Source organism: Grus americana, chromosome 20 (genome assembly GCF_028858705.1).
Source record: "Grus americana isolate bGruAme1 chromosome 20, bGruAme1.mat, whole genome shotgun sequence".
In the NCBI taxonomy this organism is placed as follows: Eukaryota; Metazoa; Chordata; class Aves; order Gruiformes; family Gruidae; genus Grus; species Grus americana.
The window spans coordinates 10,442,720-10,468,182 of NC_072871.1; the positions used below are offsets into that span (position 1 = coordinate 10,442,720).

Consider the following 25,463-nt stretch of genomic DNA (forward strand, 5'->3'; position numbering starts at 1 on the left):
CAAGCATAATTATGACAACTCAGTATTTTGAGGGAAAGGGAGTCAAGTCTTGGCAAAGCCAGGAACATAACCCACGATTCCTAAATTACAGGCTGTGTCTCTAACAGTCATTAAAGGAGCAGCACAGCAAGCAGCATTGGAATGATGTTAAGCATCAACATCATACCTTTGACTGCCTCCCCGCCTCCCCACAGTCCTAGAACTGTAGCTGCAACAAGAACTCACTAACAGTCTGTTTTAAAAAAGTCTTGAGAACACACACACACTCTGATACCATGGCAGCATGACACATTTTCCCATTAGCTTCCCACTCTACCCTTTGTTCTGCTTTCTAAGTTTCTGGAGGGTTTCTCTGTGTTATCATTAGGAGTGGGGCAGAGATGCTCAGAGATTCTTTAAGCCTGTGCTTCTTGTTAGGCATTAAATTAGCTTTACACTAAAAAAAAAAAAAAGATAACAGCACCTCTATTAGCTATGCCCTTCCTGAAGGTAATCAGAATGCCTGCTAATTGACCAATCTAGCCTCAGGAGTTTTTGTTCTATAGTAACAGATCAGTTTGTTCTTTTTTCAGGATTAAAGCTTCTTCTTAAAATACCAAATTTTTCCACAAGCAGTAAGATTACAAGGGCATCTCTTGAGCAGCATCTGCAAAGGACAACAATCATTTAGAGCACAGATCACATTTGCTACCAGTGCCTCACAGTAACAGCCCTGTGGTGAACAGCACACAGAACTGTATGGCAGAGCTGCTGCCACATCTGAATTTCTTGGAAAAACATTATCTACACTGGCTTATGGAAAATAGAGTACACTGTAAGAGGAAAGCCATTTCAAAATCCTTCCTTTTGCTCCATAATGTCTTGACACCCAATTACAGCAACATCCGTATCCACTGTCCCGTGACCCCAGTTCTGCCTAAAGGGCCCTCATGGAAGAGTTGCACCTCCCAGTGCTCTAAACTCACCACTGCACTCTCAGGAAGCTTACCCAGTGCAGTGGAATGAAACTTTTCTGCAGCATTTTTCCCACTAGATTTTATCAGCTTTGACTCAGCTAACCTTGCACCTCTCTAAGACAGAAATTGCTGTTTCATGAATGACAAAACAAGTTTTTGTTGAGTGATTTGCAAATGGCTGTATGAGGCAGGCTATGGAAGAATCAAGAAAGAATCCAAGCCTAATTAAATCCTGCAGTTTTAGCCACATGCATATTCATGTTCCACACTCCCCCTGGTTTTCATGCAGCTTGCAAACTTCATTTTTCTCATTAGCAATCACAATCATACGCACATTATTAAAAGCACTGTTTACCAGAAAAAACCCCAACAAAACACAGAAGACATCAGTAATTTTAAGTGAGAAAAATAAAACATCTGTATTTCAACAAATACTCAAGACTCATTTTGATACAAAATTAATCTGCTGCTTGTTCAGCAGTATTCAGTTAGCTGTCAAGCAAAGCCACTGTCACAGCACTAAAAAGAGACACCCAGTGAACAACATATTCTGAACATGGATAAACATTCACATAAATAGGGGCTAACACAAAAAGAAAATAAATAACCACCACTGCTGGTTTCCCCAGATCTCCAGCAATCTTCCCCCACAGCATCTATGGCAGGTGCTAGTTTGAAAGAGAACAGAATTGCTCTATGCCTGAAACACTTCCCTCCAGTCATTTTGTTTCATTATTTGCAACTAAAGATGCAGACTTTGTTAGGCGACAGGAAAACCAGTCCAGCCATTTTCCTCTCTTCCCCAGGTCCGTCTAGTCAGTTTGTTCAAAGTGTTAAAAGTCAATAGTGCAAAGAGTATCTCCTGCCGCCATGTAGGATGGCAGACTTCATTCAAGAGACTCCTGTAACAAAGCACAAACAGCTCCTATTAGTCACAGCACTTGTATAGGGAAGCTGCCATTTTGGAGTTTCTAAAACCAACTTTAAAGAAAAAACCCAAGAGTCTTATCTGACAATCACGCAAACACCGTTCAAGTTCATTTAGTCTCTTTCACCAAAGGTGTCAACAGATATTAAGATGTCACACACTTGTACCCTATAGAAGCCATCCTGTTATACATATAGCGAAATGAAGCCATGGGGGGGGGGGGGGGGGGGGGGGGGGCGGGAAGAAACCCCACAAAGCTGTTCACAGATGAAGTATTAAAGACAAACTCCAATGAAGTACCCACCAGCTTTTAATACTATTCTTCAAGACTCACGAGCCAGGCTACAGAGGGCAAACTACACAAAGAACTGCCACTACCTGCCCAGATCCAGAGGATTGCCTGACAGCCCAGAGAAAGGACACCTTACCACCAGCCCACTAGAACCTGCAGCAAGGAGTTACTTTGGCTTCTGCCGAAAGCATTTAGCACTCACACACACAAACCCTCTTTTCTGCAGTAGCTGCCCAGGCTTTCCTGTTCCACAAATTACAGCCCTCTATTATTAAACTAGTTTCATGTTAGCAGCTAAGTCTGTAGAGTGCTACCAACTAGGTATAATACCAGTAGGCAGCAGCGTGGACTAAAAGACTGCCAAATGTTTGAACTTCATGACTTTTGTATATAATTTTAGCACACAGACATCAACTTTCCCTCCCCTGAAAGTCAAAGTATTAGTCTTAGTCTGTGATTAATGGGTGATTGTAGAACTCTTGTGTCCTAAAGGAACAAAAGTCAAGATAATTCTAGTCATCTCCTAGGGTCATGATTCATTGTCTAAGCTGTACCACAGACAAATGTATTTCAGGTTCTCTTCTCAGGCAAGAAATACAAGATTCACAAAGTAGCTACTAACACATTTCCTTCTCAAATCCTCCTCCTTTTCCTGAAGCGAGCACTTCTCCTGATTTGAGGAGCACTGGCATCAGCCACATCAGTGCAGGAGTCCAAGGCAGATTGTGCAGCCATCTCTTCGGCTCCCATGTCCTGCAACATCAGCAGAAGAGACTATCAACACCATGAGAGCTCGCACACTTGCAAAAGAACCCCTTCAGCCATCTTTTTATTTTAGGGAGTTCAGAGGATTTAAAAAACAATCTTCCTTCAACGTTAATCATGGGACAACAATACTGTATTACCAATGTCACAGCAAGCACAAAACATCCCGAAGTTTTCAGAGTGAAACCTTCAGCCAACACTGGCATTTCTTCCTGCTTCTGCTACCACTGCCAAACTAGAGCAACTCCCGCTGTAGTTTCTCTTTAGGCACAACTGTTCATTACTGATGTTGCAGGCACAACCATTCCTTAGAGAGGTTGCACACTGGCCACAAATGATGCTTTAGCTTTCACTGTTGGAGCCGGACAATGCCCCAGACAACACAGGTCAACCTAAACTTTTGATTTCTCATGAAATATACCCCCTACCACAAACTTTTCACTGAAAAGCACCAGGAAAATAACCTGGCTGCAGCATTAATAAAGGGAGTGGGAGGGAGCCTGGTGAAGATGAGATAGGACACAGGTTGGCAGTAAGACTGTCAGGCAGTGAGGAACTGCTGTTGACTTTTGGACCAACTGCTCACAGTTTAAACTACACTGAACTTGGCCCAGACCCAAAAGTCAGAGCCAGAATAGAAAGGTAACTGCTGGCTTTTACTATGGGAAAGCTCTGATTTTTAGGCAGCTTTGCCATCTTTCTGTACAAACAGCCATTTACCTTGTTTATTCACTACTGTTTTGTTTGTTTATTTTGGAGCCACAATGAACTGAAATGCAAGTTTGAGCTACACAACTTCCTGGCATGTTCTGTAAGAAAAAGTGCTGAGCAGTACTGGATTTAGCTTAAAAAAAATCAGAGACTGATTTTAGGCAAACATACATAATTCCCCTGATATTATTGGGGTTTAAAGGACACATACAATAAAAAAAAGGGCCTGATTTCAAAAATACAGGAGTCAGTACAGCAGATTATAAACTGTAAGAGGAAGGGAGCTTTGATACCCATTTCTAGAAACTATCACATCAAGTTTAACATGCTACATAAACCACAGGCTTTTATCCTTGTGAGGACTACGGGCTCCCAGCTGAGCTAGAGAGCTTTTTCTTTTATCGGCTGCAAAACTGTGCTCATTCAAAAGGACCAAATTTCTGCTACACTTAAGAACAGTGGGGATTTCACCCTAGATTCCACTGGGAGCAATATTTAGCCAGCAGTAGCTTTCTGCTTTTAGTCCCTAGCACCTCTGTTTACCTGATTTAGTAAATCAGCATCTTTGTCTCCAGGCTCATCACCAACTGTCCCATCCAACCGTACACCTGTTAATTCATTCCCACAACTCTCCTCTTCCTCAGACACTTCCTTCTCGCTCTGCCACTCCTCTTCATCACTCTCTTCATACTGCTTCCTGCTGGCTGACAGAGTTGTTGTCACTTTTGGAGGAGGAAGAGTTGCTAGTACAGCTGGGAGTGTAAAAGCTGCTAGGAATCTGGCTTTCAGTAGGAGGTAAGCAGGGTTATTGCCAAGTTTCTGCTGAACCAGTTCTCTGATAGCGTGCAAATCAACCCCAGCGCCTTCATCCTGACTGGCATCAGAAGGCAGAAGACATGCCGCTTGCTGTTCTAGAGCTGCTTTCTGCAGAAGTAGCTTTGAGAGGGTTTTTAAGTTACACAGAAAAGGTGGCAAATAAGGCAACCTGGTTTGTAGTGATGGTACCTGGACACCTTGTTTCCCATTCAGCCACTCCTTCACTAACCCCTCATCTTCAAGGGAAATCAGGCTAAAGTCAAGTGGATTCTTTTCTGCACTGGAAGTGGTTGGCTGGGGTGGACTGTCAGCAGGCTGCATAGTTGGAGGTTTTGAGGCAATTGGTCTATTTTTCAATGCTCGTGCAGCAAAGCCATCAGAGTTCCTTGGAACATTGTTATCAGGAACTGGATCTCCTGGCTGGAGCACAATCCCTTTTGTGATGATGCTTGGATTGGAAGATGATCCATTTGTTGTAATGGAGTCATGGCTCTTTACCAAACTAGTGAGACTCAACACACATGGGGAATCAGATCCCTGAGTGCTTGCAGGTAGCTGTGTTTGGGGCAGCAGCACAGCATGCAGGGTTGGTGCATCAACTGGAACAGCTGTCTGAGCTGCACAGGAGTCAGAAGCCTTGGAGAAGCCACCTGAACATGCGGGTGTTACAGAAGAAACGCTGGATGTGGTGCCTCCAGGACTCACTGAGGTCACAGGTAAGGGAGTTATGGAATGGTTAGCTGTCTTTCCCAAATGTACTCCTTCTGCTACCTGGGCACTTGGTGCTTTTGTGTCTGCACTGCTGGGATGAGATGTACCAGCTGGTACAGGAGGCACTCCTAAGCTCGAGACATTGCCATTGGAAGTCACAGTCATCTGACATTGGCTTCTCACAGCAGCAGTTGGCAGTCCTTGGGGAACACCCACCACAGCCTGTACAGCGGTGGGGAGCAAAGCCTGTGGCGTCACCACCCATGTGAAAGGCAGAACGCTGTTGGGAATCAAATGTGAACCAGTTTGTGGAGTTACAAGAGCGGGCAATAGATTTACTGGCCTCTGTTGTGGTCCATTACTATTGAGTTCACAGGTAACTGGTGTGGAAAGAGACAATTTGTTGGTGCCAGACTCAATGCCAACAGGCACCACTGTAATTTGATGTGAAACAAAAGCTTGGTTTTGCAACACTACTGAAGTTGAACTACCAGCCAGGACCTGGCCATTGCACCCTCCCTGATTTGGGGCCTTCTCTGCTGCAGCTGGATTCACACCTGGAAAAACCCCTCCTTCAGAGCTACCTTCCAAAGCTTGCTCTTTTAGCTCCTTATTGGATTGTAGTTCTGCCCCTTGTGGGGAACCAGGGCTTTTCCCAGTTTCTGACGCTGATGAGGAATGGTTTTCAAGCACAACAGGGGTAGAAGTTGAACATGCAACAGATGTAAATGCCGGCAATGGAGCTGGTGCACACTGTGCTTGGCTGTTTGTACAACCAGCTGCTGCAGATTTGCTCTCTGCTTGTGCAGAAGGAATGATTTGCTGTGGTGGGTGCTGGATTATCAGTGGCCCCGAAACCAGCATCTGTGGGGCAACAAATACTGTCCTCTGCATCGCTTTCTTAGCCCGGGATTCTCTTAGCCGCTTCTCTCTCAGTAATTCTGAGACAGTTTTAGGCTTCTGCCTTTGCACTTGGGCTGGTGGAGCTCCCTGCACCGCAGGAGTGCTGCTCTCAGAGACAGCAGCAGCAGTCTCCCTTGCTTTTAACGCAACAGGTCTGACAGCATTCCTCGGTATGCCCCTTCGGGAGTTCCTCTGAGTACAAGATTGTGATGAATTGCCTACAGAGGAGGGGAATAAAATTTAAAAAAAAAAAAAAAAAAAAAAAGATTGAACAGTATTTTTAAAAACCTTTCCTTAGCTATTAAGCATCGAGTACCCTGCATAGGAAGTAGCAAAATTCCTTTTTGTGAGAGTTCCTACAACAGGTCTTGATTTAAACAAGCCCCATCCTGATACCCTTCAGGTAACTCTGATGCAACAAGTTTACCGCTTGTTCAGTAATGATGTAAATTTCCCCAGAAATCACAGATGGGCTAGGAATGCACCTTAACACCGCACAGGAGAAATTGTACTGGTCAACACTACACCGGCACTTTGCACCAGCCAGGATGACAACAACGAACTGGGGTTTTGGTCGGTGCCAGCATGTTCACTACAACCTACAGCCAGCACCTTGCTGGGGAAAAGCATAACAGTGATAGTCTACAGAACTGGTGGCCCCAAGCCACTGGTCCCCCAGCCCTTCAGTATTTTTTCCAGTCCTTACCAAAGGGTAACATATTTAGCCAATAACTGAAAGATCCAAGAGCTAGCAAAAAATGCACATGACAATGTAGTTTTGTTCCAAAAGTTCTCCTTCAGTTAAGTTGGTCATTAATGTAATGGTGATGAATTAAGTGAAAAGTTCTTGCATATCATAAAAATAAATGTTCTGGTAGGTACCTGAAGAAGTCTCCATATTTTGGGAAGCCTGCCAAAAAAATTATATTAAATTATACTTCTGAGATATCTAAAGATCATTAAAACAGCACAGGTGTGAATCAAACCCACATCTACTAACATCCTATACATTTTATTATGCTTCTGAACTAAAACAAACTGGTAACACACGCACACAAACAGCCCCACTGGCCACAGAGAATGAAAAATGTGAAAATGGGAAAAGCTTAGAAACAGACCGTGTGCAATACCTGCTGAGGCCTTCTTGCATTAGCCCTAAGCAGCTCTGACTGCCTTAGCCTTCTCTCACGAATAACCTTCATGCAGCCATTGGTATCAATCTGAAAGAGCTGCAAGATGAGGATTTCATTAAAATTTGATTGAGAATAAAAACATTCTGGTAGAGCCAGTAACAATACAAGACGGATGGGAGAGACTTCACATACAAGACTCTGGGGACATTTTCACACTTACAGAAAAAGTCCTCAGAGTATTAGATTCTGGATGCAGGATTTATTTAAGAAACATATGCAAGCCATGAGTTCAGATTAATCCAGTATTAGGTGATTAGTTTAAGGAACAAAGATAAACCATTTATTTAACCATCAAATATAGAAATAAAGATTACCACTGTTTGAAAGCAGATAATGCTAATAAGACAGTAAAACCTACCTGAATGAAAAGTGTGAACAGAGGAGTGCTCACAAGACTGACTGATTTAAGCTTCTCTTGAATAGAATCAGCTAGAAAAAAAGTCCAATATCAAAATCAGCTGGGCATTCACTTAGAAGATGTCAGAATGTAGGGACAAAAAGTAGGAGAGTACTATCCTTGATGGGTCACCACTACCTTTTGTCTGATGAAAAGCCATCTTCCCAGTTTGCAAGGTGCAAGGCAGTAGTACATTGCCCACCCAAGGTGTCACTGCCATTAGAAGCTTTCTGTCAAGGTTCATTCTTCTCAAACGCTCTCTCTCTTGACGGTAAGTTTTCTCTGTGATGTTCTGCAGTCCCTGAAGCTTCTGGCCAACAGAAGTACTAACTCCAGATATTTTTGGTAAAACAGCGGCAGAGGGTTTTAGTATCTTTGATTGCTGTGCGTGAACAAATACATATAGTTCTAATTAGGAAGGTTCTACCATAATTAGTCCCAGGACAAACTATTCATGAGGCAGTTATGAAAGAAAAAAAAATTATGAGCTTTTCCTCTTGAGACTACAGTGCAAGAAGATTTGTGATTCTATCAAAAAACATTTCCCACTAAATACAGCCCGGCAGTGTTCGCATCACAGGAGTGGACAAGGCAGAAAAGGCACTTACAAGTTTCCTCTGAAAGCATGTGTTATTTCTTAATACTCTTCTCACATTCTCCAGGGTAACCCGTAGCACTTGCTTTCCACATCTGGAAGCCTTAAAACAAAGCATACGAGAAGAGATAAAAGGGAAAGTATCTCTCAGAAAATTACTTGCACTGGCTATACACAGAAGGTACAAAAGTTTTCAACATTCCTGCTGTTGGAAGTATCTTATTAAATCACCCCTGAAGCACAGATGCTTACCTTACCTTCTAGTCCTTGTGCATTGTCACAACACCAAATCTCTACTTTGAAAAAGCCTTTGTGTGAAGTAGCTACAGAAACCCACACTGAGGGTCAAAATTTATTGGATGATTCTCTTTGCATTCTTTGGTTTAACAGTACAAGGGACGGGACGAGAGGTTTGAAAAAGCCACTGGCTCTTCCCTAAACTTCTATTAGTAAAATAATGCTGTATCTGTAATCAAAATTAAAGCTCTTGCAACCCTTGCATACCATAACCCCCAGAACACACCGCTTCTGTAACCAATAAACTTGTCATCAGTGCAACTGATCCCACAGTCTAGGGCACACGTGCAATTTTTAGCACAGAAGTCAGAACATTTTTGCTTACATGAACTTACCTAGAAATTTTGACATTTAATATTTTGCTAAGGAATATCTTTCTGCAAAAACGTGCTAGGAAGGTTTGTACTGTTTCAGTGCGTGATTAGGGGTGAAAACCCAACCCAGAACCAGATACAGATGTATAAGTAACTTAATTCTTCCAAACTTTAAGCGTATATGCCCTAGTCACCAGGGTAGGGAGACACCACAATTCACTGGACAATTCTCTTTATGAAGATAGGAAAAGTTTTGTTTCTGTGACACTATGGGTAGGAAGGAACACAGCTATTTTCTAGGTAATGCACAGGGAGGCAGTGCTAGAAATTTCTGGTTTGAGCCCACCGCTCAGTTCCCAACAGCACCCCCCAATGGCATAGTGAGAAAGCAGCCAACAGAGGCACAAGAAAAGATTTTGCCATCTACTCATCAGATATTCTCTTTACTGCAGCAACTGCGCTTCCCCATGACTTCTGATCTGAGCTCCAACCCCATCAAGAACAAACTGAGCATCCCAGGATTTACCTTTGTCATTACTTCTACTGGATTCTTCACAACGACGTCTGTTGAATGTGGACGTGCCATGCCCCTCAGGAGGGTGTTCAACTCTGACGGTTTATCAGCAGCTCTGTCCTTGTTTCCATCACACGTTGCACTTGGACCTTCACTGCTACTAGTCTTTGCATCAGCACTCACAGGAGAGAAAAGGGATGGAGTTTGGTATCTTCCTTTGTTTGATTCCTGCATATTTGTCCGTGTCGGTATCCACAAATCAATGCTGGGAAATGCACACTCCTCCTTGCTCGTTTTTTCCTCTTCTGAACTGTCTGCTAAGTCCAGTTCTATGTCTTCACTGCTACTCTCCGAAGAGCTGGAACTCTCTTGCACATGTCGGCGTTTTGTTGGCCTAGATCTTTTCTTCTCAGTCAAAAAAAAGCACAGACAAGTTTTAGCCAGTGTTCACCCTCAACTTGCAAATCTCTCAAAAGTTTTATGGGGCAGTGTTCTATCAGTAAAGCCTAACTTCAAAATGGATAGTTCTGCTTTACTTCTGCTAAGATTAACTAAATCCAGCACAACTGACAATTACCTTTGGACACAGATTTTTATTGGTTTAGATTCTTATATGCAAAGAAAAAGCTACAGATAAAGACAAGTTTGTGTTAAGAACAGATGCACATGGAAGTACAAGCTAAGTATAGTGCCCTATCTCAACACATTTGGACTTCCATGAATCCTTCCCTAGGGCAGGTGCTTTGCCAGGAAACAGGACTATCCTTAACATGGTCTTAACTTCTGGAGTGCGTGGTACCAAAACTGGCAACTCGTGAGGTACATACGTGAAAACCCAGGTATATCCCATCCTTACTAGCACTTTGGGGCAGTAAAGAAATGCTGGATAATATACAAATATATAGCAAATTAACTTCAGACCTTCAGAACAAAGGCTGCTTTAACACATCAAAAAATCAGACCATGAACATCCATGACAAAAGCGTTGATTATGTAAAATCAATGTTAATTTTTGTATTTATTTCACAGGATTTCACATTTAGAGAATCTTCATTAAAGAGATGAGACTGTGACACAGCAGCATTTTGTACAATACCTTAGACCCAATCATGAGCTTCCACTTGCTTAGACATTGGGAGCCAGTCCGATGTGGCAATTCGGAAGCTATTTTACTCCAGTGACCTAAAAAGGATGCAGAGTAGAGCATACCTATTAATGCAACAAACTGAGACACAGGCCTTTTCAGTGCAGAACATTACACATATATTGTACATTTCCTTGTGTAAGAAACAGAGTTACCAGATGAATGGATCTCAAAACCTTAATAACCATTTGTGTTCTTCAATCAGACTTTGCACCACTATACACTCAGCTAAAGTCAGAAACTACTAGAATATGAACCAATAACGAAAACCCTAGCAGAATTACACACTCTCTTGTAGCAGTAAGAGCGTGCTTAACAGAAAGCTTAAACTGAATGCTGAAAAGCTTCTATTTGTTAAGATGTTAAGGAAGGCTATCTTAAAGAAAATAAGAGAATTATTTCTGAGGCTGTTTAGAGGAGAACTGACCCCTCTAAACTGTCATAGCTCTGACGCTTTCCTAACAGAGCTACCGAGCTCTTTACTACACAATCCCTCAATAACTGAATTTCCAGGAACAGACTACACAATATAAGGAAGGTTGCAATCATCAATATGAAGCAGAGCCTGCTAGTATCAGCTGCAGGGCTTAAAATAGAAGAGGAGGAAACTTAAATGATGAATTTCTTAACAATACTTACTTCTCTAAACTTCTAAAGATCAAGCCACAGAAACACTTACCCAGGCCGTGCTTTTCAACCAGTTCAATCAGCTGCTCCTCTTCCTCTAAACTCCACTTGCCCTTCTTTACATCACAGTGCAATGCTTTTAAGTACCTTCAAAATGAAAACTTTAAAAGTAAGGAACATTCAATCCTGCTTGTACAGTTCTCGTCATCACTGCATACTTTGAGGCTGAACAAAACCAGCATTCCTTACCAGATCTTTCCTTTTTCTAAGGGATCCCATCCCCTTTCCCTTAATACAGCACAGCTACAATCTCTTTGTTCTCAAAAATATCATGCCACCCATAAAACGGGTCATTGAAATTAGGGCACACTGTACTCTGAGTCTCCTGGAGTCCAAGGCTGAAAATTGCTCAGCAGCTCATTATTGGCGTTCAGTTACAGGGAGTCACTGACTAGATCATTTTCAGAGATGCACAGACAATACACGGATGACAACCTTCCCTCCCTACATGCGCTCATTCGCACTTAATGACCCCTTTGCTTTATTTTGAACAACATCCTTCCCAACCTCTACTAACCTGCAGGCAGCTACACTGAGGGAGTAGCACACCACAGGCAACAGTGCACTGTTCTCTTGTTAAACTCAATTTCACCTTTTTGACTTCTATAATTACAAATGCAGGGTTACATGGAGACAACGTTAGAGACTATATTTAGACCATAACCACCTTTACAAAACAGCTCTTAAGGTGACACTGGTTTAAGCAAATCAAATGTATTTGTAAAATAATTTACATCTTGGGTCTGTGTAATACACTTGAAAGTAGAGTTACTAGATTTAGCGTACTTACCGATCTCTGCACTGAGCATCACTCCTCCCTGGCACTTCTGTCCGAATTTTATACCAGTCACGCTCTCCATACTTCTTAACTGCGGCCAACAGCATCTATGTTAATGAGAGAAAGCAAGAGTTGAAATTCTCATCAGTAATAATCTTGATAGGCCTAAGACAGAAGCAGTTGTATTTGTGTCCACTGTGCTGTAAATCTCTGAACAGAAGTGTTTAGGAGTTTCTAAGCCCTCTTGACTTTGTAAACTGTCCACCTTGGTCCATTTTACATTCATTTGTGCCACTGTTAAAGCTCAGATGTATATAGCCATGCAACATCTCAACAGTCCAACCTTCCCACCTTTTGCACCCTGCAATTCTAGGCATCAGAGAACAGAGCTTACAGAATCTTCCTCTGGCGTCCAGGGTCCTTTCTTCAAACTGGGGTCCACGCTCTTTGTCCATCGGTAAATCAGCTGAGCAGAATCTCTTCCTTCCATGTAATAAGCAACTAGAAATGCAAAGGTATATTTTAAAGGCTGTTGCAAACAATGTTTCTTCCTTTACTTACATTGTAACTGCGATATTTTCAAACAATGGATTGTCACAAGCAGCATTTTAATCTCAGCTTAAATACTTAAACAGTGGTACACAAGAAGAATTGAAAGAGCATGGCATACACAAAACATTACTATTTGTAATGGTATTATCCATACCAGACACATGATGACCCAACAATCCATCTTGCAACAACAAAGAACTAGGAAAGGTTTCAGCTCCAATACATATCTGACAGGTTCAAGACACCAGGGGTTATACTCACAGGCTTGGATTTAGGATGCCAGATACTTGATTACTATTCTCAACTCTGTCCCTCACTAGTCATTCTGCCTCCCACGCTTCTGAGGAGCAGAAGCAGCAGTACCAACCCCCTAGAAAAGGCTTCTGGGCACAGCACTGAAAACTGCCAAAACAGCTGGCCATGAGTGCATATTGCCTTTCTAGGGAAGAACTCTGATGATTTTGCTACAAAACCCAAAGCTCACACTACCATCAGTACTTGTTACAAGTCTCAGCCAATTTCAACGATGGATAAAGGTTCCAAGGATACTAAGTTCTTGCTGATCTAATGAAGCTCCCAGGCAGGTACAGGAAAGGCAAATATCACTGCTCCCACCAAGGAAAAGGAGAGGGAAACCTCAACCATCCTCTTTCATTCATCTCATCAACAGAGGGGTTTAGAAATCAGTACATCTGTAGTTTCAGATGAGCCACAGCAATGTTGTGCCTTGGCTAGATCACAGGCTAGAAAGGTAAGGTGAAAATGCAGAACTGTGACTATCCTGGAAATGGAAACATTCATAGGAAATAAAAGTTCATTAATTCCTTGAATCAGAGCAGGCTGGGTGTTCTAGTATACAGAAACATTAACAGACATAAGCCTGGGAGAATGAAAGAAAAAATTACAGGTGAACAAAAGGCATTTTCACTTGTAGGTCACTTACTTTTCTTGTATGGGATATGACTTCCTACTCTCATCTCTTGAACAAGCTCTAAAAGCATCTGATCTTCACCTTTGGTCCATTCTTTCCTTTTCAAGTCTTTGTTATAGATTTGATACTTCTGCAAGCACTGGAAAGGTGTCCTGTTTGTCTTAATACAATGAAAACAGAGATACACAGATAACTGGTTATTTATGAGGACAAAAAGCAAGAGGGAAAGGCTAAAGTACCAAGCTTTTTTGGTACTGTTCTTGAACGCTTCTCAGAAAAGCATTAATTAACAATGAATTAACATTGTTTTCTGAAAAACTGACATGAGGCACAATTAAGTCAGAATTAACTAACTTGTCACCCCTTGTTTCTGAGCTCAGAAGACCTTACCCCCAACTCCTGGGCTATTGTCTGCCAGTCCAGATAACCATGTTTAGCAGCTATCTTCTTTAGCCTCTCTATTTCCTCCTCAGTCCATTCCTTTTTGTTGATGCTTGGATGCTCCCAATTTTGCCAGAACTTCCTCAGTTCTTCTGAACTACGTTGTCCATCAAACTAAAAGAAACAGCAAAAATCTGTTTTGTCCTGTAGCTGGGACTGAAACACCTGGACAGACAGGAACACTGATACAAGGAATGTATTTTGCATTCCAGATATGTCTTATTGCTAATTTTTCCAGAATTAAATCATTAAATTTAACAAGTTGAGATCACATTAACAGTCAACTTCAAGAAATGCATGATGGGAACAGCAGATGCAAACTAGACCAGGTCAGGTAGTTTTTCAAGAGAAGGGACACAGATATCAGAAGTAGTAGAACAGCTGATCTCCCAACTTACATGGATGTTTGAAATTTTCTCCCAGTCATGCTCATCGAATCTGTTTCCTATCAAGTCACTTTCTGGGAGTTGGCTAAAGCAGAAGATCCAGGGAGAAAGAACAAACCACATTAAATGGTTAAACAAACAGTCACTTTTATCTTTCTGATCTTGTTTCATCTTACTCCTCCCACCTGTTACTGATTTCCACAGGAACTGAACACTTATTATCTCACTATGTTAGAGCACCCTGTGTTGTAAATTTGCCCAAAACAATGTTTCTTCTTGAAAAACAGTCCCCTCAAGATGAAGTTGGTTTAGCCAGAGAAATAATTAATGTAAAATCAAAAGAAAGACATTGCTCCAGACCTGTTAACGAGCAAAGGTTCAGAACTACTAAGCTCTCTGCTTCCTTGTTGTTAAATCAAGAACTATTTAAAGCAGCACCTCTACATTGGGTATAGATACTACATTTGTGTACCAAGACCCAAAACACAATTCTTAGTAAAAAACTGAGGAGATTACAGCTCTGCAGAGTTTGAACAGCACTTAATTTTTTGCAAGCCAACACAAATAAAGCTTTCTCCAGATGTCATTTCTAGAAACACTCCAGGAAGGAGGGAATTTTAAGAGGTAAATACCAAGAATAGACTTCCATTTTCACCAAGAACACAAAAAGACTTCTTACTTAATTGCCTCTATTTCTTGCTCTACTTCTTTGATTTGCTTTTCCAAGATCTGTTTCTCCATTTCAGTCTTGACTTTTTCCAGTTTCTGATTCCAATAACTCATCCTGTTTAAAGACATTTTTATCATTACTTGATATGACCAGATGGGAATGAGGTCAATGGCATCAGAAGACACATGGCAAAGATTGTTTCCCCATCAGCGTCATTCTTTCCTTTCATTTCCACATTACACAAAACTGTAGTTCTTCCAGGTTTTCCCACACAGCACACTCATTGTCCTATTTTTGCACCTTCAATGCAAATCACTGACCCAGAACAGGTCTCAGATTAATCATTTCGCTATTTACAGAGACCCAACGGTTGCTGCAACAGCAACAAAGACCAGCTCCAGGCACAGAAACCTCTCGCCGGACACACCATTAATACTTGCTACATATCACAATTTCAGCTTTAAGCTCTGTAGACTATTTTAAGTTATACCACTGCGTCAATGGGCAGAAATAGATGGCCATAAAATGCCACAACACCTCCAAAACAAAACCTCTCCACCTGCCAGATACCCACAAAACAATCATCAAGCATTTACAACCCAACCCAAATGCTGTAACCTCTTGCTTACAGTCAGGACATCGCAGTCTGAGACTCTTTGGTACCACATGCACACACAGATAATATAAACGTCAAAGAACGAAAGATGCTGCTGCCTACAACAGTGTCATCCTCTGCACCGGTGCCCATAGGACAGGGGAGTTTGAGGACCACTGCTGTAATTCAGAGTGGTCTCCCAGGCTCAATGGTGACAGTCAAAGTATCTCTGCTGTGATTTGTAACCTTACTGAATCGCACTTAATGCAAGAAGGAAGGTAAAGTCTCCACATATATCCTCTCCTTCCTTCATATATAACGTTCTCATAAGGAGAAAGATTTTTGCATAGTACTTACTTCAGTAACTTCGGCTGAAGCAGGCGCTGCAAGCGGTCACTTATTACTGATTTCTGCAATAATGTCTTCTCTCTGCTTTTCCCTAGACAAAACAAAGTAATCAAGCATTCAAGTATTAGTGCAAAATCACTGCCAAGAAAGAGACAGATCCACTGCTTTCAATACCACTGTTAAAGTATCCCCCAGGTCATCAATAACAGTTCATCTTCATTAGCTATGCAGTTTTGTCGGGCAAAGTAGCTACTAGAGGCTAGGTAAATTGACTCTATTTTCCACCAAAATGACTAATGGCACATCTGACTTGGGCAAGTCGCAGCCTCTTGCTCAGTTTTAGTTCTGAAGAGATCTCAGTAAAGATCATCGCCCAGGTGTTTGTAACCATCCAGAGCTGTAAGTGTCCCTTGAATTTCTCTCACTGAATCTCATTTGGTTTTGGAGTGCTCACAGGATGTTGTTATATGATGCATCAAAACAAATGCAAATGAAAGCAGCGAGTCATTAATAACTCAATGAAACAATTTACGGAGCATCCCTTTTACTTTTAACTACTTTTTTTTTTTGTAGAGTCAAGTATGAAACATCAGAAGTGCTGATGTTTAACTGCAAATGGGGGGGGAACTAACAGTATGAATATATACATTTGTTATAGCTCTTATAGAGCACTGAACAGCACAGACTTACTTACATTTTGTGGAAAGCAGTTGTTCAAAGGATTTTATGCCTTGAGCTGCCTTTTCCTTGGCATCTTCATTGGAAGGAGGGCCCTAATAAAGATTAGACGGGTTAGATACATTGGAAGAGTCAGATACCCAGAAAAATGGCGCTTTCTTCTTAGAACTCTAGCATGAACTGCTACAAAAAGACTGGTAACTCAAACTTATGCAAAGTGCTAAGTTACCTTTACTAGCACTAGCTCACAGATACATCAGAAGACATAAGAAAACAAATGCAAATAGATACTTCCAGCAAGTAAGTTTGTCCATGGTTACATGGTACGTTCTCAGCTCAGAGTCAGGCCTGCTCACATTAGCTGACAGTTGAAAAAGCATTTTGGACGTGGGGACATGTATTACGCATGTTTGTACCTACTTAAGATGCACTACAAACTTGGGTAGGAATTCATAGAAAAATTACCAGTCATTGCTTGAATGTTATATTAATCTATGTATAGTGACAGTTGACAGCTACAACAAAAAGTCAAGATCTCCTTTTGCTAGCAACCCTTTAAAGGCATATAAAAAAAAGTAGCAACAGTTGCCTCAGAAACTCAGTTTCAAGGACAATCAGATTTCAACAAGTACTTTAAACAACAGCACGGAATTGGATCATGGAGATGAAGACAAACAATCAACGTTAAGTTGAGAATAAGAATGTTCAAGTGCCCCATGGCTGGAATGCCACTTCTCACAACTTGCTTTCAGATATCACAGCCAGACACAGGTACAACAAACATTTCCAAAAGAGGGTAAGTAACAAATGAGAAAAAAAGAAGAGAATTCAAACTCAGGAGTGACACTCACAGTTACATAATAGAAACATAACAGTTTTAACACAGTTACAATTTAAATCTGTCATTGAAAGACATATCAGTATGCAACCTAGTTATATTTACTTACAATTCCTGTTGTTTTATCCTTAAAGTATGGCTTCATAAAGTGACCCAAAAATATATTTGCTGGTAGATTTCTACCATCTCCTGCCTTTGCTATTTTTGGACCACCAAGCTCGCACATGATTTCCTTCTGCAATACAAGAATCAATTAAACAGTATCAGTGTCTCCTTCAAATTCCTAATTTCAGAGAGCAGTGGCTGAGCCATCACAAACATCCCAGGTAGGGTTCAAATTTGCAGCATCAGACTGTAAATCAGCGTACACATTAAAGACAGGATTTGGAACTTCCTCAGTTTGTACAGTACACTGCAGATGATTAAAAAAATACTAATTTGCTTCAACAAGCTAAAATATAAGATACCCTAGTGGTAGCTTTTTTTTTGTGATAAGAAAGCATGGAAACATCAGTCAGATAAGGCATTCAAAAGGCCAGTCAAGTGACATTGGTCTGAACTGCCATGAAGAAAATGAATCTGTTTCTTGGCCAAGCAAACTGAGGACCGCACCAGCATATGAACAAGGGACTACAACTGCTGCAGCTGATTCCACTGGTCCCTGTGATGGATTAGGAATGTACTGGAAAGTTTTACTGGGCTTGGTGGGCAGGGAAAGATGACAAATGGCAACTCAGAAAAGCACAGGAATGAACATTTTACTCCTGTTTTGCTCACCTGCTGTTCTTTGTTTTGTGCAATGAGAAGCTCGACTTCCTCAATCTTTTCCTGGATAACTTCCTGGTACACATGGTTCATCTGCAGACATGTTTCTGGATCCTGTGGCAGACTACCTTCAATATCATCATCACTACTGTCATCTTCTCTTTCCATTTCCTTGAAGCAAACAAGGTATTTCAGGGAGAAAAAAGGAAAAGAGGAAAAAAAGGGAAAAAATTGCTTGCTTTAAAAGCAGGTATGTAACATAATTATTTTCATAAGTCAATCTTTCTGTTATTTTACAAAACTGATTTTCGAAAGATTTGGAGGCACATAACTGTTTGTCTCTCCCTGGCAGCTGTTCTGAACGCCCCCAGAGGCAGAGTTACCAGCCTCGCCTAGCTCCGCTCACCCTGTTCGTTAGTTCAGCCTGCTGCTACTTGAGCCAAAGTCTGACCCCAAACTTCACCAACACCTGGTCTTGCACCATCAACCACAGAACTGTGAACTGCAAAATAGTAGCACTTTACACTGGAGCGCTCTTACCTGCTAAATCTGTACTTCAGAACCACCCCTTCAAATTTCCACCTCATTTGTGCTTCTACTGAAGCAATTCTTCCCTTGGCCTACTACCACATGCTTCAGACACAAAGCAGGGCTGACTGTTTCATCAAAGTGCTCTGCACCTGGGTCCAATCTGCACCAGCAGATTTGTCTTCACAAACTAGCTTCTCCTTTACTGTGCTCTACAGGTCTTAAGATATTTCTCTGCTAAATGTTTTTATATGAAGTCTGAGAAAATATTATGTTTAAAACAACACCAAAGGTAAACAGATTTGTAAAAAGTCTTAAAAGGAATTTTCCCCTCATGTACAAACCCAGTACTCTTCAGATACAAAGAAGTAAAAGATTTCTTGATCACAAGCTGATGATTTCTTTCTCAAGTGCAATTGCTCTGAGACCTCCCCAGAAGCTGGTGTTTCCAGTGATAGAGATCAACAAGCACTAGAGCAGTGAGGCTTCTGCTGCCTGTCATTTGTTTTCACAGGAAGAAATCTATTACACATGAATAATAAAGTCCTGGGCAGGATTAACCAAACCTCCAGGTCTACTATTAATCATTCCCAAGCTATAGAGCCAAGCCAGCTGCCTAGATTTCTCCAGAACAGAGTGAAATTCCCCTTCAATAGACAGATGGAAAGATGCTTAAAGAAAAAATGGTTACCATTTCAGCATGAGAATCTGAGTCATCATCTTCACCATTATCTGTTAGACAACAAAAACACAAAAAGGCTGACTGCAGTTGGATAAAAAAAGGAAAGCTTCAAAGCCAAAGACTTTTCAATTAAAGCATACAGAATAAAGCACCACATCGTATCTCAGATGTGACAATTAGAGGTTTTGGATACTGCCAATATTGTCAAGTAAAAGTATTAGTTATATTCCATGCATGCACTTTTTTGTTCTACAGTAGGAAAAATGAGCTGCTCCTGATAACTGCAGCAACAATCAAACTGCATCTTAGTCCTATACATCACGGTAAAATAAAGGCTGCAGAGTACGCAGGCAAGTGAACACTCCAACCCAATAAAACCCATCAAATTTGTAAACACATAACAGCCCATCCACACTCTTCAGCAATATTTGTTTTTGCATTTAGTGTGGCTACAGGCTTCTGATGTACATTATTCAGCCTTGCATGATCAAAACGCAGGTGGATGAAGCAACTGTGACAGCCACCAGAAGTATAGATACCCCAACTATTACCACACCCTCTTTGCTTTGAAGAATTAATTTTAGGAAGCACAGGCAGCCTGCAAAATGGAGTGGTTCACACAGCAGAGTTTGTGCTGTCCATTCAGACAGCGTGGAAACGTCTGGGAATTAACTAATGACAGTATTTGATGGGCTGTTGCATTTCATGAGTCAGCTCGTTACTACCCGCCCTGACTAGAAACCTCCATCAGGAGGCGTGATGGCCTCTCAACCTTCCCCGCCAGCTTGCCATGGGTTTCATCATGAAAACATGCAAAACACCGGTGCAAGAGGCTTCTCCTGCAAGGTCTCTTGCTAAGGAAAGCCTTGAGGAGACGCCTTGCTTCAAGACCTCCAAAATTCGCTCCCAGCACCGCCTGTGCGCAGCGCCTGGCAGAAATGGCGGGGTTAATACAAAACCGACCCGAGCCTCTCCCCCGTCACGCATCTCAAGAGCCAGAGCAGTAACTTAATGCAGGAGCAGAAGCAGCGGGGGAGGTTGGAGAGCGGCGAGCCCGCGCCCCGCCCGCGCCCCGCCGTACCCGTGTCAGAACTGAGGCTGGAGTCCGACACGGCCACCTCGATGCCAGCCCCACCGGGCTCCAGACTCCGCTCCAGCTCCTCGATCTCCCGCCGGATCTTCTCCCGCTCCGCGTTTAGGTCGAGGGCCGAGGGAGACCGCGCGGCCTCAGCGGCCGGGGAGCGGCGGGGGGCCCCGGCCGGGCCCGGCCAGCGGGACATGGCGACACCGCAGACTCCCGGGCCTGGGCCGCACTGCCTTGCCGCGGACCCCGCCCCCTCGCCCTCCACCCAATCACCGCTGAGCACCTCGGTCAGCTGAGCCCCTCCGCACGTGACACCGCCCAGCCAATCGAGCGCACCGCCCATACCGCGGCGGGGCGGGGCTGGCGCACGTGGCCGGCCTGAGGACGCCGCCGGGTCCCCTCTCCCCGCCCCGGTGCCGCAGCCACCGCACCCCGGCCGTGCCGCCACCTCCGCGGTCTTTAATAGCGCCACAAAACCCGTCACACAGCGGCCGCGATGAGGATGATTACAAACCGCTTCCGGCGGCCGGGCCCGGCTCGAAAGCCCCACAACCCCTTTTCCCTCCGCGGCCAGGAACACCCTGATGGGGAAGAGAAAGGCAAGGGGGGGCCCAGCCAAAGCCGGGGGGGTTTGTGGGGTCCCAGGCAAAACCGGGGGGGGGGGCTCGCAGGAATGCGGGGTGCGAGGCAAGGAGGGGCCGTCGTCCCCGTGTAGCAGGAAAAAAGGGACATACTCTTGTCGATTCAGGTTTTAGCAACCCGGTGGCTGTGGCTGCCCGACAGGTAGAGATGGAGAAGCCAGTTCTGCAGCAGTTCGCATCGTAACCAGGTTGAGTATCGGAAATTAACTTTTAAGTAACGATTTCTGCATGAAAGCGAAGTTCTCAGTTTGAATCCGTTTTGCAGCTTTACTGTCCATCTTCTGACATTTCAGAAATTCTGTCTATTGATTTAAGGAGATCAGCAACGAGCTGCAGCGATTCCGCTCCGGAGACCAGCTGCCTGGAACACGGGAGAGGCACAGCGTTAGGCTGGGGACAGGATAAAGCAGCGCTGTGTGGTGGTTACCCACACAATGAGACTTTTCAAGAAGCAATTCATCTGGACTGAAGATTTCACTTCTTGAAGTGAAATATAAGAGACTTAGAGAGTCTAAGTATAATGGTTTTACATTAAGTTAAAAAAAACCAAACTTGGACATTATAGTTATATTTATTACCTAAACTTGGAGGAAAATATGTATCAGGTAAGTAAGAACATGGACTAGCTGATCTGCCGTACAGAATGTAAGAATCAAGAGTTTCGATCCTAAAACCCCACTGGGGACATTTAGCTGTAGTAATTAGACAAGCATTGGGGATAGCGTTAGGAGAGTGATCTCAAAACAACTCACTTTATTGAAGAGCGGGAGTTTGTTATAACTGTGAGAAGGTTCTGTAGGGCGATGTCCGCGTTTTGTTTCACCGCGGCCAGACTTGCTGACTGGCCCAGCCTCAAAGCTTCATTCTCTGTCTTGTAATTCTTCAGCTGAACCTAGGGAGGAAGCAGACAAAAACTTTATACGAAAATAACCACAAAACTCCAGTAGATACTTTACAATTAAACTAATGAATACATTTGGACAGCAATGTATTAGGTACAGCAACTAATAGATCCCGTAACCAGACTGCCTAGAGAGAACATCTTCCCAGCTCTGGGGAGCAGTCTCTGACAGAAAACAACGTGGAAGTCTCTGTTAAAACTGAAAATGCACGCAGCATTGTCAGGCACCATCCTACAGCCAAACACCCTGGTGCATTACGGCGTTCATAGGTCCCAAATATCGAACAGCATTTGAACATCACATCAAACTTCAGCAAAATTTTAAGTGAAGTACCACACATCCCAGAGACAAAGTTAACAGTCTGCGTAGAGCTGAAGTGTTCTAGTCTAGAATACTTTCTATAGCATTCACTAAGAAAAGTGAGGCATAGTTAGAATTTTTCAATATCCTTTTTCTAGGCTCAATTTCAAGGTGTATGCTTTTGCTCTCAATACATTCAGCAAGGCCTTAAGAACGCTGCTTCGTACCTGAAGTAATGCGTTTTCCTGTTTCAGTTTTGTAGCGCTGTTTTCTGCTTTAACAGCCCGTTTCTGAAATAGAATAAAGATCATTTAAAGATCACAGCAGTGCTTAGGACACAGCAGGCAGTTTGAGCTATGTAGGAACACATGATTCCAGCACAGAACTTGATGTGGTTTGTGTTATACCACCTCACGTTCCAAGATGGGGATTGTGCCCCTAGCCCATCTGATCAGCTGTTTCCTCCCTGATTTTCCTTTCTATTATCTTCAAGTGCTCTCCATCACGTCTAGCCACTAAATTTTGTTTGTGGACAAGAGGAAAAGGTACTCAGTATAAATAAGCAAGCAGGAAAAATAGCTCTTAGTTCATAGAGGTGTTTTCAGAAGGCTGCAAAAAAGCAGTTGAAGATGTTGATGAATCCAAAAATGGTATTTCTGCAAAGACCTCCCTTATTCTAGGCAATGAAAGGAGTTCTAGACTGGGACACAGTCTTGTGATAAGGGAAGAAAATGAACCCATGGCAGAGCTATTTAGTGCTCGCAAGGGTGAAGCAATCACTTCACCTTCCCTCACTCTCCTGGAGGAGGAAGGAAAAGGAATGGAACTACAGAAACTTCAAACAAGCTTCTGCTGCTATGGCAATACCAACACTTACAGTCATCAGCTGGAGATTTTGTTCCACGTGCTGCACCATTGCTTCCAAATCCTGTGCTTCTTTTTCTTCTTTAATTTTGTTTTCCTCAAGCTTTTTTTCAAGCTTCCTCATCCTTAAAAAACAGGAGACAATGTTCAGCAAGCACTTGTAACATTAAATATCTTAGTAAGAAAATTCTGGGGAAGGATCAAGAAACTCATTCTTTCACGTTATCGAAAAATTACGTCTTCCCACAGAAGTACACTTCTAGGCTGTGGCTCAGGGGATTTCTTTGTTCAATATCCATTAGCATTAATGGGAACTATACAGCTGAATGCAGAAAGGCTGGACAGAAAACATGGCTGTTCACAATCAGCTGAGATAAGGGTAATTCTGAAACAAACGGTTACCCCATCACCATAGAAGTACCAGCTGCCTCACTGCACAGAGCAGCGAAGCGCAGAGGATTCTGAAGGGACCTTAAGAAATTGCCACCCCAGATCAGTCACCGGGCTGTTTAACCTCAGGAAATTCAAGTCTCTCAATATCAAGTTGCTCACCAGTAAAAATAAAAATGCTTTTCTTGCTTCAAAGGACAGAAATTAAGATTTTTTTGTTAATCCGAATCTTTATGAAATGGATCCTGTTAAGCCCTACCCTCGTTTTCACTAACCACCTAAACTGCAGGAAGCATAAGCCACACAAACACACTCATCAGATGTCAGCTTGCTACTTACTTTCCAAGCCTTTTTCAATAAGAAAACCAGGTTTGTTAAAGCTTTTTAATAAATAGCATAGATTTCAACTACATTTTTCTTCTTTAAAGACGTTGACTGTTTCCAGTGAGCACCTCTTCTAAGACAACTCCTTGCTTATGTGGTTACTTTCCCCCATACTGTGGCTTACGCACTTGTCTGCTTGAGTTTCAGAGAAAATCTGAAGCTTATTGATCTTGCTTCTCAAACTGGCATTCTCTTCTTTTAGCTAAAAAATAAAAATTCTCATTAGATATGAGGGTGTGGTTTCACAACAACACTAGCCCTCCAAGACCAGTACCAGAAGAAATATTTAGTTTTAACTCCAGTGCTGGAAAGTCTTGCGCTTTCTATTACATTCCAGCTAGTTTTCCCCTCTCAAAACCATTTAATTTCACTAACCCTGTGGGGCACAGAAACGTGGCACCAAGCAACCAGTGCAGATGTGACTAATCAAATGCTGTTATTTTTAAATTAATATGACCTCAGGGGGAAGAGCACGAGGAAGTCACCCCTGGGTCATGCCAAAAGCAGTAGGACAGACAAGGTACCAAATCTGACACATGCTGTAGAGCAATTTTTCAGACCTACTTCTGTTCCACAAGCATCTCTAACAACACGCTGCCAGGTGTGGCACAGCCCTTGCTGACAGCACACTTTAGTAACACTGGAGGCTGACACCAAGCTTCTGTAACAACCTGATACACGAGCAGCTCAGAGGTCGCTTGACAGAAGACGGAGCCCGCAGGTGGCGTTTGTGTCCTCCCTGAGAAAGGTGCCGGGAGGTCGGCCGAGGTGCTTACCTCCTCGTAGCTGGGCTGCCGCAGGGAGTGAAAGCCCGGCCCCGGCGGGGCTCCGAGGGAGGCTACGCTCGGGTCCTCGCTGCCTGCCAGCCCCTCGCAGAAGAAGGAGCCGGCGGAGGGCGAGTCGAGGCCCGCGGCGGCGAGATGGGCCTGCTCCACGGTCAAGGGCTGGTAGCTCCCGCTCCATTCCTCCTCCTCCTCCTCCTCCTCCTCGTCCTTCGCCTCTCCGGGCGGCACCAGATCCGGGAATAAGAGGGGGCCGAGGCTCGGGCAGGGCCGCGCCGCCTGCAGAGGAGAGAGCAGAGGGGCTGAGGTGGGCGGGGGACAGGCGCCTCAGCGCGGTGGGGCCCAGCCGCGACTCCGCCCAGGCCCTACCTGGCGGGCGCCGCCTACCTCCTCGCCGCTCCGGGCCTTGCTACGGACGAATTCGTGGAAGGAGAAGGGGTTGGGCTCGGCCGGGCCCGCCGCCGGCAGCCCCCCCGCCGGCAGCCCCCCCGCCGCCATAGCCGCCCCGCCTCAGCCCTCTCCGCGACCCGGGCGGCCACCGACCGCGGGGCGGGTCCTCACCTCAGAGCGGGCCCCGCCTTCCCTCAGAACGGACCAATTAGCGAGAAGCCACTACACCCTCACCCAATCGCGGCCTCACCCGAGGCCCGCCTCTCCGGGGCGCTCAGTCCCGCCCATTTCCCCGCCCATCTATTCCCCGG

The 25,463-nt window shown here is 43.6% G+C and overlaps 2 protein-coding genes across 5 annotated transcripts; both read right to left on the minus strand.

Annotated features, from left to right (window-relative positions):
• Positions 1–1,349: 1,349 nt before the first annotated feature.
• SNAPC4 (small nuclear RNA activating complex polypeptide 4) lies at positions 1,350–21,373 on the minus strand. 3 transcript variants are annotated; one of them, XM_054849255.1, is made up of 23 exons: positions 21,234–21,373; positions 19,425–19,465; positions 18,218–18,376; positions 17,550–17,675; positions 16,619–16,697; positions 15,934–16,015; positions 14,991–15,095; positions 14,324–14,396; positions 13,875–14,039; positions 13,497–13,644; positions 12,396–12,502; positions 12,014–12,108; positions 11,216–11,310; positions 10,489–10,574; positions 9,405–9,797; positions 8,281–8,370; positions 7,811–8,054; positions 7,634–7,704; positions 7,201–7,311; positions 6,965–6,992; positions 4,196–6,300; positions 2,799–2,929; positions 1,350–1,858 (listed from the first exon to the last, which is right to left on the minus strand). In XM_054849255.1, exons 2-22 carry the CDS (start codon positions 19,425–19,427, stop codon positions 2,810–2,812), a joined length of 4,485 nt encoding a protein of 1,494 aa, XP_054705230.1. In that variant the 5' UTR covers positions 19,428–19,465; positions 21,234–21,373; the 3' UTR covers positions 1,350–1,858; positions 2,799–2,809. The 3 variants fall into 3 exon arrangements, with proteins under 3 accessions (XP_054705230.1, XP_054705228.1, XP_054705227.1); XM_054849253.1 differs by lacking the exon at positions 21,234–21,373 and adding an exon at positions 20,497–20,870 and having other exon boundaries at positions 7,213–7,311; XM_054849252.1 differs by lacking the exon at positions 21,234–21,373 and adding an exon at positions 20,497–20,870.
• ENTR1 (endosome associated trafficking regulator 1) lies at positions 20,939–25,329 on the minus strand. 2 transcript variants are annotated; one of them, XM_054849280.1, is made up of 7 exons: positions 25,132–25,329; positions 24,757–25,041; positions 24,109–24,182; positions 23,220–23,331; positions 22,570–22,632; positions 21,893–22,032; positions 20,939–21,501 (listed from the first exon to the last, which is right to left on the minus strand). In XM_054849280.1, exons 1-7 carry the CDS (start codon positions 25,258–25,260, stop codon positions 21,408–21,410), a joined length of 897 nt encoding a protein of 298 aa, XP_054705255.1. In that variant the 5' UTR covers positions 25,261–25,329; the 3' UTR covers positions 20,939–21,407. The 2 variants fall into 2 exon arrangements, with proteins under 2 accessions (XP_054705255.1, XP_054705256.1); XM_054849281.1 differs by having other exon boundaries at positions 25,150–25,328.
• Positions 25,330–25,463: the final 134 nt, after the last annotated feature.